This window comes from Astatotilapia calliptera, chromosome 7 (assembly GCF_964374335.1).
Source record: "Astatotilapia calliptera chromosome 7, fAstCal68.1, whole genome shotgun sequence".
In the NCBI taxonomy this organism is placed as follows: domain Eukaryota; kingdom Metazoa; phylum Chordata; class Actinopteri; order Cichliformes; family Cichlidae; genus Astatotilapia; species Astatotilapia calliptera.
In genome coordinates this window covers 64558021-64570360 of record NC_137428.1, presented here as the reverse complement: position 1 = coordinate 64570360, position 12340 = coordinate 64558021, and the positions used below count along the sequence as shown (strand labels likewise).

The window sequence follows — 12340 nt, the reverse complement described above, 5'->3', positions numbered from 1 at the left end:
TGGGTTTTTTTTTTTTTATGGAATTACAAATTAGTGCTAAAGTCTTTGGTCTAGGTTTGCAGACTCACTGTACATTCTTGTCTAACAACTTGGACCTTAGCTCCCACACAAGTATATTTTGGCTTGCTGGAGTATTCTGTCATGTGACCTGCCCACCAATTGTGGATCAGTACTCCTTTTATGGATCTGTTTGGCATCAGTGAGATTTGGGCTCAGACCAAAGCTTTTGTGCAGTTATGCAACTATGAGTTTTATAAAGAGACAAACCCAGGTTATCTGTTCTTTTTTTTTTTTTTCTCTCCTCTTTTCTGCAAAGACAATTCACAACTGCTTTCAGATATTTATTGCACACCCCACAGTATCATATAGTGTATATACCTCAATATCAAGGTGCTTAAATTAGTTTTTTTATTTATTCCTTTACACAAAGTACATTAGGGCACGAGATTTAAATTTAGACCTTTAGAAGTTCCTTAATATTAAATATGAAAGAACATTCCAACATAATCCACTGATTCAACGCCAGCATCCTACAGTACGTATAATATTCGTACTTCATATTTTATCTGCAGCCACCCTGATTTTTCTCCTGTTGGAATGGGTTAAACATACATTTTAGGTATAAGTGCACTCTTGTCTTCAACTTTGGTTGTTCTTGACAAAACAGTTAAAGGCTACAAGCGTCACAAGTTTTTATGTTTTTGCAGAAAGTTTCTGTACATTCATGTATCAAGTTGTGACAAATTGTCATTTTTACCCAGACAAAATGAACGGCTTGTCATAGATGTGGTTACTGGGAACACAAAATGCTGTCTGTACATTGACAGTATTGACTGATTTGCTATACACTGAGGAGAATGGATGAACAAATGCTGTGATTAGGTTTATATAAATTCAAAATAGAAGTAACGCCTGTAACCTAAAAACTTTAGTGCAAGGAGAAACCACATGCAACCTCAGCACAGACACAGTCCACCCGCTGAGGACGGGGTAGTAAGTAGCACAGCTACGCCCACACCGCTCGTATCGTTCATATCCTAAGTTGAGCCATGAGGTTGGAAAGGGAGGTAACGCTGTTCCTTAGTTTGGAGTCTTCTTCCTGTCCCAGTGACACTCCAGCTAGGCGTGTGGAACCATTTACTCCCATAATGCACGGCAGACTGAGGAACACCTCTACAGCTATGCCACCCCAACCCTAAAGTAAACAGAAAAGGCTTTTTTTTAGAACAAGATAATCAATGACCTTTCCTACAATGCCCTGAAAGCATCACACACTCACACTCTCTCACACACACTCACTCACATTATTTGAATTAGTTGCTTCAATAACAAGCCACTTAGTGTTGCTACCTGAGCAAGTGTGGAGACAGAGTGCACCTTCCTCTTATCTGTCAGGACACTATTTGTAATGTCGGCGATAGAAAGGCCCACCGACCATGACCGCTGGCCTCGATTTTTCATGATCTCAAAGGCTCTGCAGGCACAAATTAAAATAAACAATTTTTTAAAAAGAAAAATATTTACTTAATTGATCAAAAATGCACTTATAATATTTTACAGTTATTATAACATTTTGTTCAAAGTTATAATAATTCATTCCAGTACCTGTCTAACAGTGGTTTGGTAGAGCTGGATCCTTGGGCAATCTCAGGTGATGCACTGGAGTTCAACCCAGAGTTACTCATCACAGCAACTGTGAGACAAAAACAGAAACGTAATTGTTTGGGTGACTGGTGTTTTTTTCCAAGTCCTTAGAATAGAAAGAAAGTACAAGTTGAACCGGTAGTGCAGCATTACTGCTTATGGTTGAAATGGTTGGGGGAAAAACACGTGAGGTGAATAAATGGGTTAAGACATATCTGTAAATGGAAAAACCGTCAGTGTACAGGTCAGGAACTCACTGAAGGAAAAAAAAAAACCAACAAATATTTAAATAGTCAGTCCTTTCTTTCTGGCTCACTTTTGTTATCTGAAAGTTCTCCTATGACCCAGGCTGGTTTGTGTGTGTTCAGGTTGATATCCATGACATGACTGAGTCGCTCCGAGTCCAGGTTACACCCTGCTCCAATCACATGTGTTGGAGGCAAGCCACTCTGCCTCCAGGCAACGTGGGTCATTATGTCCACTGGAGAGAGAGAGTGAGTGACCGTACGTTATTTATATAATGAGCCGAGCAGTCAGTAGAAGGCGTGTCTGCTGCTGTTACCGACCTGGTTGTGATGCAATTAGCATCACTGCGCTAGGGCTGAGACGTGCCAGACTGGGAATTATTCCTCTGTACAAGTCAACGTTGGTCTGTACCACTGTGACATACGACTGTTCACTGCTCCATGCGTTTGCAGTCACCACGACCACCCTGGAGCCTGCAGAGGCTGAGATATCTAGCACAGCAGAGACAATTGTAATTAATTCCTGCAGACCTGTCACAGCAAAACTTGTAAAAGAAAAACACAAAGCTTAGGCATTGTTAATTCAGCAAACATTGACTGTGGCATTCCCATTCTTGTTCAAATGTTTTCTTTTTCCTCTTTCCTGATGAGTCATCAAATATGCTCTCTACACAAGCACAGTGCCAGTCCTCTCCCTTCTAATCAAACTGACATCACTGGTGACTCAGCAAAGAAGCATCTCTGGGTTATTTGATGGTGCAGTGTGACGTACCTCTGGATACTTCAACCTTTGGCAGACTGAAAATCTCCAGATCTGTACTGCCACCCTTGGTGGAACTCTCAGCGACATCAATGAAAACCAGTTTATCCACTTTACACTGGATGAAAAGCAAATAACAAGATAAACCACTTCTGAATAGTAAAATAGGAATTGCTAACATCTGAAGCTGGTGAAATAATAATTGTATGACATAACAGTTTATTAAAAAAAATACAATAAAATCAGGTGATTACCTTGGATAAAATGCTCATCACTGATGCCATTCCTAAATCTCCTCCCCCAATAACTGAGACTTTGTTGATTGGTTGATCGTGATGGCTGATTCCACCTGAAATTTAGTAAAGCCATCACTATGAACTACTTGTCTCATTAGTGATCATTATAATAAAACTATATATTAGGAGTTGCACCATCACTGATACGGAAATTGGAGACAAACGCCAGGAGCTCATGGGGATCTTTCTTGTCTGTTGTGGTCTTTGAGGACAATGGAGGGTCTTCCTGAAATTTGGTAACCATCTCATTCAGAAGACCCACCACAGATGACTTTGGCTGTTACAGAGGAAACGAAACAGCAACATTTCAGCACCTTGTCCGCTTTTAATTTTAAATTTCAACCAGACAGTACAAGATCTTACATGATCCCAGTTGTGAAGGCCAGGTAGGTGGATACGTCCATGGGCATCAACGTGCTTGCCCTCTCTGATGACCATGTTAGAAGTGGGTTTCAAGTGGCATATGGGAGGAGTGAATGGGAAGGAGTCCAACAGCCACAGCTGAATGGGGAAGTTGTAGGAGCGACCTTTGGACAGAGACACCTCAGTCAGTACAAAATTATGACCTCATGCTCAAATTAGTGATGCTATTAAATTATACAACTCTTTCTATCAAAATTGGGAGGCAAGTGAGAAGAGTTTGGGTCAGCCACACCTTCATATTGGACCGGGATGGTGCCAGTTAATTTCAGAAGGTCTTTTTGGGTGCTGTCACTAAATGCTGAAATATCAGTAAAGATAGTATAAGTTTAATGTTCTTGTGTGCGAAGGTCAGCAGTAAATGGGTTTAATGTAAGAACTTACTGTATGTGCCTGTGGATAGCGTCATCCCAGGATAGATTCGATTGATTTTCTCCAACTCCTCAACAGCAACATCACGAAATTTGTACTAATATCAGGGGGCAGAGAAGGAAGACTTAACTGTTTCGTATTTGGGTTATATATTACACACATGAGGTATATTGTACCACATCAGTTCTCTACAGATTTGGGTCATTACAGTAATCTTTTATTTACATTAATTAATTTATTTGTGGCTGTAAGAACATTTGTCATCGTACATTTATTCTGACAACAAAACACCCAACAATTACTTTTATATTGACATTTTCTTGAAGGGTCCAACAGGTCATTGCGTATTGCTGTATTCCACACCTACAATGGAAATTCTCATTGGCACAAACAACAATAAGTGAAGCACAATAATACTGCAGTCCACGCAAAGTTAGACACGAGTAGAAAGCAGCTCAGTTTAGCACTTTTTAATTGCCCTTCCTGTCTCATTACTATTTTAAATAGGTTACCATTCTGTTCTTTTTTCCCGTCTCATTGCCATCCAGGTTTCTCTCAGACTTCAGTAACAGAGCTGGTTCGGCTAGTTAGTGAAGGGAGACAGCAGCTAACCTAGCCTGCTATACTACCCGGCAATTATGTTTTGAGTTTTAACTTAAGAGGATCTTTCGAAGCAGCTAGTAATAAATCACTAACCTTCGAAAGAATCCGCTGGATTTTCTCTGACGTGAGGTCCATCTATTAAAGCACGACTCCCCGAAAGAAAATAAAAAATAATCCTCGTTTCTTTTGATTTCCACCAGACTGAGACTTTGCTTCCACTTGAACTCTAAAAAACAAACTTCCGCAAACTTTAAGGAGTAGTCAGGCGACACAGGGCGACGGATCCCGCCCACTTGTGACATCAACTACGGCAAAGTGGCAGGTACAAAAACATATGTAACGCCATTACCACACTGTATGAGCACAACCTTACATACTGACCATGCCAGTTTCTTTAAATAAAATAAACAAAAATACTCGACACAATTTAGGGAAGGAAATCGTTTTTGCTCTCTCTTCCACAGAAATACAAAGCAAAACATTGACTACCTGCTGCATTGCATTTGCAGTCCAAAAAAAGCTTTAGATTGTCATACTCTGAAAATGCAGACATAAAACTAAACAAAAGCCTTAATGCATTATTGTCAGTCAGATCCTTGCAAAGATAAAACAAAGTATCAAATGGTAATGTCGTCTACATTTTACTGAGTTTACAATAAAAGTCTGGAAAAATATGCAACAACTTCGCCTCAAAAATAGCATGTCATCATTTATATAACATTTCATGTTAGCGTTTTGTTTTGTTTGTTTGTTTTTTTAAAAAAGAGGAAAAAGAAAGAAGAAAGAAAGAAATCAATCACACTTTTCCATTACTGTAGTTGTTGATGCCAATCTTTTTTGTTTGTTTTTTTAAACAGATGGGACTGTAGGTATCCCTGCACTCAGCAGGTAAAATAAATAAGAAAGGACAATGTGAGAACTTTAATCCTAGTGCCTGAATAATTTGTGCATATTGTCTTTTTTAAGCCTTCTTTTACTAAAATTCTTCCTCTCCAGTTTTCTTGAGATGCTGCTAGGTTTTATCTAATCTCAGGGAGAGAAGCAATGACAAAGCACCCAAAGTGGACAGTCACTGGGTTTTGTATATCCCTTTGTCGCATCTCTCAGCAAAATGAAGAAAATGATCTTATTTTATTCCTCTCAACGACAATGAGGCCTCAGTTCATTTTTTTCCTCTTGACGTTTTTTCTTTTCAGCTCTTCTTCCTCCCTTCTTTCCTCCTCCAGATCCTCCTGCACAGCCATTCTCAGGCTAAAGTGGCAAATCACAGAAATACAGAACAAAACATTATTTTGTATTTTTTTTTTAAAGGAGTAGACCACTATGGACAAATGGCACACAGACAGAAAAAGAAACTGAGGTCCCCCCCCCCCAAAAAATCTTATTACCTCCTAGCTTCTTCTTTCTGCAAATCTTTCCAGCTGCTCTCCATGAATTTTAGTGCATAGTCACTCTCATCTCTGTATCTGCAGAGGTTGAAAACAAATATAGAATTTGATTTTCAGTTCAATTAAATGGATTTTTCCTTACATCAGACCATGTAGTGACACGCCTTACCTGCTTCGATCATAGCCAAAGATTTCCTTTATGTGCTTAGAAATTTCCTCCTGCACCTCACCTCCATCATCAATAAAATCATCCATTTCTGAGTCATACTCATCTTCCTCATCCTCATATTTCCTCTTGTATGCAGATGTGATAGGTGGCAGCATCGGTCCTGGATAATGAATATAGAAATTACTTTCAAAATGCGGCATATCAAATTTTTCCCTTGTCAATATAAACATAGTAGGGAGAAGACACTGAAATTATGTTTTGTCTGAGGTAGGTCGCAGCTCTGCGACACAATAATGAGGACAAAGGCTGTGAGTGTTGCTGACACTTCATTCAGTTGGGCAAACAACCCCTTTGCCCTGTAGCAGACTGTTGTGTTTTTTTTCAGGCTGTTAGCAAATGTTAGCAATTTTAAATATAATATAATATGATATAATAATTCTAGCCTATGCCGCTTAGGATTGCTGGAATTGATGCTTTTCCACACGGTCCAAACAATCCACAGTCAGTGTCCTGACACAGACACAATGTAACACCCCCCAGATGTCCCATGTTCATGCTCCAGTGGGTAAGAGCTGTTTTGCAGCAGTCAACACAATATTACGCTGATGGGTTTATTACTGTGTGCACAATGTATAATACAATTTCCTTTGTATTGTGTTGCTTGTGGGTTACGGGAAGTTGTTTTTTCTCTCTCTCATATATATTTTTTCTCTCTCTCATATTCATATATATATATATATATATATATATATATATATATATATATATATATATATATATATATATATATATATATATATATATATATATATATATATATATATATATATATATATATATATATATATATATATATATATATATATACACACATACATACATACATACACATACATACATATATTACACTATAATATGAAATACTCACCATTTATATGACCTATACATTTGACCTACAAATACTTTTTGCTTGTTTTGTTACAGGTAACCATTGCAATAAGAGTTCAAATGTTGAATGTTATTTAAAATGTAGAGAGAAGTTCTTTGTATGGTGCTTAGTGTTTCTGGATTATGTTCGTCAGGCTATTTGTAACACTACTAAATATCCTCGTGACTAAAACACTAAACAGTGTCCGTAACTGAACCCATGATTAACTTAACTTAATTTCATATCATTATTTTCACTCTGATTGTTACCTGGTGGCCTGTTCATCATAGGTCTCTGTGGCATCCCCGGCCGAGGTGGCATCCCCGGCCGAGGTGGCATGCCTTGCATCCCCGGCCGAGGTGGCATGCCTTGCATCCCCGGCCGAGGTGGCATGCCTTGCATCCCCGGCCGAGGTGGCATGCCTTGCATCCCCGGCCGAGGTGGCATGCCTTGCATCCCCGGCCGAGGTGGCATGCCTTGCATCCCCGGCCGAGGTGGCATGCCTGGCCTGGGTCCACCAACATTCTTGGATGAGATGGTCTCTGACACTACAGTGCACTTTGGTCTTCCAGGTCCTAATCCACTACTGCTAGTTGGTCTTCCTGGTACAAGTCCTCCACTGCCAGGCCGACCTGGTCCACTTCCTTGAGGTCGGGATACAATACTTCCAGGATGACCTTGAAGGCCACTACCACCAGGCCTGGCCTTTGGCACACTACCAGATGTTCCTCCAGTTTTTGACTGAGGCTGGCTCCCAGCCTTAGGGGGGCCACTCAAAGAAGGTCTCATCACTGAATTTCCACCTGATTTTGCTGCAGAATTCATTCCAGACCGTGGTGGTTCTCCCCTTCCGAACTTGGGGTCTCCATTTGTGGGTCCCTGCTTTGAGGAGCTACCCTGACTAGGCTTAATCTGTTGAGAACTCACCTGTTTGGACTTCTGGCCTGTGCCAGCTGTACCAGAGGGCCTGTTCCCAGGAATACCTGAAACTTTTCCTTGAAGTAATGACGAGCTTTCTCTTCTGAAGCTAAGGTCACTTAAGGTGCTGGATTTGTGGCTAGACGAGGGCTTTGGGGCCCCTTGTTTGGCTAAAACCTGAGATGACATGGCTTTTGAAGGTACTTTACTGTTTATGACACCTGATGAATTAGACAAGCTTGTCTTGGATTTTTCTTTATCACTGCAAGACAGCTTGGTTCTTTCTCTATCACTACCAGAGAGTTTGGAAAAAGAGAGGCCTGTATCATTAAATACTGTTGGTTGTGACTTCTTTATTGACCCACTGGGCACACTTTGTTTTTCTAAGCAGATCTTTTGTGGTCTGCTGTTCTTCTGTTCCCTCTCAAAAGTGTTTTTTTGACTTGAACTATAACCAGACTGAGACTTCCCATCTCTTCCTCTGTCTGCCTTTGAGTTTTTGTCTTTGTCTTGTTTCTTAGCCTTGCGCTCAATCTCCAGTTCCTTTATCTCATCTGCTGTGCGCAGCCTTTCCTCCTTTTTCACTACTTTGGGTTTTAGATCAACTGGTTCAAACTGTTTCTTTTCTGCCAATTTGAGCAAGTCAGCAAAGTTCATGGAAGGTGCAGGGGGCTTGGGCGGCCCATTGTTTTTTTTAGAAGAGGTTTTGCCACTACTACTGCTACTATTTCCCGCTATTCTCCCAGGCCTCAGTGGCTCGGGCTCGGACTCTGGCTCTGAATCTGTCTGTTCATACTCGTAGTTGTCCTCATCATCCTCTGGGTCAACTGTATTATTCCTAAAACTTCCCCCATTCAAGTCATCTTCCTGCATATCATGTTTTGATCTCCTCTTTTTGGGAACCTCTACCACTGGGACACCATTGTAGCCTTTGAAGTTATCCTTAGTTCGGGAGGCCATGGCACGCGCTTTACGGTCTGACTTTAACTCAACCCTCTTGGCTAATAGCTCCTCTTTCTGTTTCTTCATTTCCCATTCTAGGAAAAAACACACACACACACACACACACACACACACACAAAATGAATGAAGAACAATCTGTATACAACAGTCCATAACTAATAAATCCCAATATTCTGCATTAGAAACTTAACAGTTATTAAATCATTAATACCTTTCTTTTTGTTTTCAGTGACTTGCTTCTTCAGAAGTGCCTGCACAGCAGCAGGATTTACACCCTTTGACTTTGGGTCCTTTTTCGGGGGTCCAGCTTGTAAACTGTATCTCTTCTGCTCAAAGAGAAGAACACATACAATACAAGTTGTAGTTTATGGGGAAAGTGTACACTCTTGTTTAACATTTACAGTCCTCCCCATAATGATATATCAAAAATGGTAATCTAATGTCACAATAAAATGTAGCATGTTTGTACACGTCTATACAGTATGACGACAATGAAAGTTGGCTACATTAACAGACCCTCCCTGATCTGTTTTTTCACACACATACCCACAGATGTTAAGTTTTCTCAGTGGCCTGAGTAAAACGTCTGCCAGTGAGAGCCTTCTACTCACCTGTACACTGCTGAGGCCCTGGTTTTGTGAGGCGATGTTCAATATGTTATCAAAATCCATCATTTCGGTCGGCGATGTAGGCTGGCTGTTTGAAGACTCAAGCAGGAGTGCTGAATGACTGTTTAGCTTTCAGGCGTTTCCAAACTTTACTTAGCCAGACAGCTGTAACAAACGACTGTATCAGTAACAGTCTACTGTAGGACATTTGCAAACAGAGTAGTTAATCCTACTTTCTTCACAATAGCACGCGTTAGCAAAGTTAGCTAATCTAACGTTTGGCAACGTTAACGTCAGCTAACCAAAAAGCTCGAAAGGCGAACTTCCGCTCTGCGCTGATAACGCACCAAACTAAGGGAAACCCCATCCAAATTTGCGTATTCAGCACCTACAGATGGACAAAAACCTCCAAATAACAAAAAAATTAATAAATCGAGCACAACCGACGCCGGGTGTTAGTAGAGACTAGCAGCTGGGTAGAACGAAAATTAAAGGTCCGAAGAGCTACTAACGGAAGTAAGATGACTCACTTGTGCGTATATCCGGCTTTGTGGGAGTACGAGTCAGAAAACGTTTTAGTCCGAAGTGTATTCGTGTAATATTTTATATGTGAGCGAGTTTTTGATTCATTTTCACGAACAAAATAATAACCCAACAAATTAACTTCCAAATACAAATATTTATTTTTGTTGACGCGTGTCCGCTGAAGACAGGACGATGACTCTGAAAATGTCACATGGTCCTCCTAACCCATAGACTGCATCTTATATACACTATAAGATGCAGTCTTATAGAAACTCGTTGTTTGAGAAGCGGTGATCCATCTTGATCGTGGATAAAGGAACCGACTGTCTGTTCGCATAACGGGACTTCCAGAAGTTCCTCCATACACTTGCCGGATACATGTATGAGGAGCACTTCCGTTTTCGGCCCCATAGTTTCCTTACGCAATGTCCGTCCAGAACACGTTTTGACAGCTGCAGACCACATGGTGTCGCCACTACTGTGGAAATCTAGAACACTAGAAATTTGATGCGAGGTATCAACAGAGCTGTTTCCACGTGTCTTTTCTTTCCTCGTCAAATAAATAAATAAGAGATGCTACAACTTGTTTCCAGTGTTGGAAATATTTACAATAAAAATCATGTAATAAAAGAGGACAGGCTTACAAAAGATAATACAACAATCTTGGAGAGTGAGTGGATGCCTATGGAGAAGAAGTGTATTGGTACTGTTTTTCAAAAACAAGAGTGTGACGTACGTACAGAGGTGTCGTTACTACAGAGCAGGGGCGATTCAAGGATCAGAGCTTTGGGGGTGCTGAGCACCCAGAGAGCTGCCCATCCAGGCAAGGTAAACTTTACTCATCACGATGAGACTTCTTCCTTGTCTCTTTTAGTCCCTGCATCCCTAAATGTCTCCAGTTGTCCCAAATTCCCTCTGACTGTCTCCTTGGTGCATTTAAACCCCTGTTCCTCCCTGTCCTCATCGTCTGTTGTCTTCATCTCCATTATCAGTCATCATAATTTTACCCTCTCTGTGCAAGTCTGCAAATTTCGTTATTAAATCATAAGATTCTTAAATTCATCAAGTCTCTCTGTGCCTGGGTCCTCGTCACAAAACATGACATCACTGTTTTGTACATTTTAACACAATTTAATCCCCACATTTGTGAAAGAAAAGCAAAACACTTTTTTGACAAGTCTGTAACAAAACCATCAAATCTGATAAAGGTTATTAATATGCTGCTAAAGAAGAATGGATTGGAATTTAAAAAAAAACTGATGATGAAAATGATGCTCATAGTGAGTAAAAAGTAAACTGAGTGCATTTTTTGGACAGAGATTCACTTTTAAAGTGTATGTATAATATAATACAGATACATAAAAAATACACTCCAAAAATAAAAGAGTCCTTGAAATGTACAAAATATTATTAAAAAATTAGGAAAATTGAGACACCTTGGCCTATGGTATAATGTATGAAAAGATCTTTACTGCAGATACTACTATGGCTCTGCAGATTTTTTCTTTTCTTTTAACCTATGTCGCCTCACCTTGAGGTTGGCAAATCTGTCTATCACATTTTGGTGGTCAAGTCTCTCAAGCATCTCTTTCTCAACTGACATCACAGCCAGGTGCTGGAGTCAGCTTTGACCCATGGTCCTTCTCAGCCAGGTATGGAGCTGACTCAAGACACTAAAAGACCTCTCACAACCACAGCTGCTAACTGGGTTTGTTAGGGCAACCTGAATAACAGTTTTCAGTGTGGGGAAGATCTGATTATCCAGAAGATTGTACAATGTTAACATATCTGGAATGGCACCAGCCTCACTCTTGAGCTTCAAAAAGTCTTTGGCAACCGTGACTTCCTCTGACTGAAGCTCAATATGGTAATGCAGTGCCAGGGCTGACAACCCAGTTTGTTTTGCAGATTCTGTATAGCAGCTTTAATCTAGAGAGAACACAACTTCCAGATTGTATGAGTAAAATTAATTGGGGGTTTTTTTCTTTGCCAGTTTAACAGTTTTTGTTTTGCCTGTTAGTACTCCCTGTCTGTTTTCTTACCTGGTTCTTCCTGACCTTGTACTTTCTCCTCATGCTCCCCTCTTTCCTCTCTCCCTCTTTGGACTGACAATCATACACAAATAGATTGTATTCAATTAGATAAAAAAAAATACTATTAAGATCACTAATAAAAAAGTCCTCTCTCAGTGTACTTTCAACCAAAAGGCAAATAACCAAACCACATGTACATCTAATAAAGGATATAAATATTGAAACACTGATCCAACATTACCCAAGGTACTAACTAGTCAGTTAGCTAGTTAGGTTTTCAGTTAGGGTTCAATATCGGTACATACACATATGACAAAAAAAACAGTTTCTCTCATTACATTTCAAACAGTTGTAGCAACAGTGGTAACAACGGCAGGCTACGGACAATGTTAAGTTTTAGATTTTAAATAGGCTATATACATTTCAATGAGATCAACAGGACAGTCAAATATCGCTGATGTTACTACA

The 12340-nt window shown here is 40.1% G+C and overlaps 2 protein-coding genes across 2 annotated transcripts; both read right to left on the bottom strand.

Moving 5' to 3' along the window:
- Nucleotides 1-328: 328 nt before the first annotated feature.
- On the bottom strand, nt 329-4617 carry uevld (UEV and lactate/malate dehyrogenase domains). Its single transcript, XM_026176458.2, has 12 exons — nt 4434-4617; nt 3750-3834; nt 3601-3666; nt 3309-3472; nt 3081-3222; nt 2904-2998; nt 2662-2767; nt 2211-2381; nt 1961-2125; nt 1606-1693; nt 1351-1474; nt 329-1195 (listed from the first exon to the last, which is right to left on the bottom strand). Exons 1-12 carry the CDS (start codon nt 4473-4475, stop codon nt 1031-1033), a joined length of 1413 nt encoding a protein of 470 aa, XP_026032243.2. The 5' UTR covers nt 4476-4617; the 3' UTR covers nt 329-1030.
- Nucleotides 4618-4766: 149 nt separating this feature from the next.
- spty2d1 (SPT2 chromatin protein domain containing 1) lies at nt 4767-10221 on the bottom strand. Its single transcript, XM_026176457.2, has 7 exons — nt 9845-10221; nt 9318-9479; nt 8918-9032; nt 7095-8780; nt 5898-6057; nt 5729-5806; nt 4767-5591 (listed from the first exon to the last, which is right to left on the bottom strand). Exons 2-7 carry the CDS (start codon nt 9378-9380, stop codon nt 5498-5500), a joined length of 2196 nt encoding a protein of 731 aa, XP_026032242.2. The 5' UTR covers nt 9381-9479; nt 9845-10221; the 3' UTR covers nt 4767-5497.
- Nucleotides 10222-12340: the final 2119 nt, after the last annotated feature.

Excerpts from the sequence above, each read along its gene's own strand:
- uevld (XM_026176458.2), bottom strand. The coding sequence starts at position 4,475 with ATGGACCTCACGTCAGAGAAAATCCAGCGGATTCTTTCGAAG. Across the intron at positions 3,473-3,600 it reads CATCCCGGTCCAATATGAAG|GTCGCTCCTACAACTTCCCC; the intron begins GTGTGGCTGACC and ends CTCTGTCCAAAG. Across the intron at positions 2,382-2,661 it reads AAAGGTTGAAGTATCCAGAG|ATATCTCAGCCTCTGCAGGC; the intron begins GTACGTCACACT and ends CTGCTGTGCTAG.
- spty2d1 (XM_026176457.2), bottom strand. The coding sequence starts at position 9,380 with ATGATGGATTTTGATAACATATTGAACATCGCCTCACAAAACCAGGGC. Across the intron at positions 8,781-8,917 it reads CACTGAAAACAAAAAGAAAG|AATGGGAAATGAAGAAACAG; the intron begins GTATTAATGATT and ends GTTTTTTCCTAG. Across the intron at positions 5,592-5,728 it reads CAGAAAGAAGAAGCTAGGAG|CCTGAGAATGGCTGTGCAGG; the intron begins GTAATAAGATTT and ends TTGCCACTTTAG.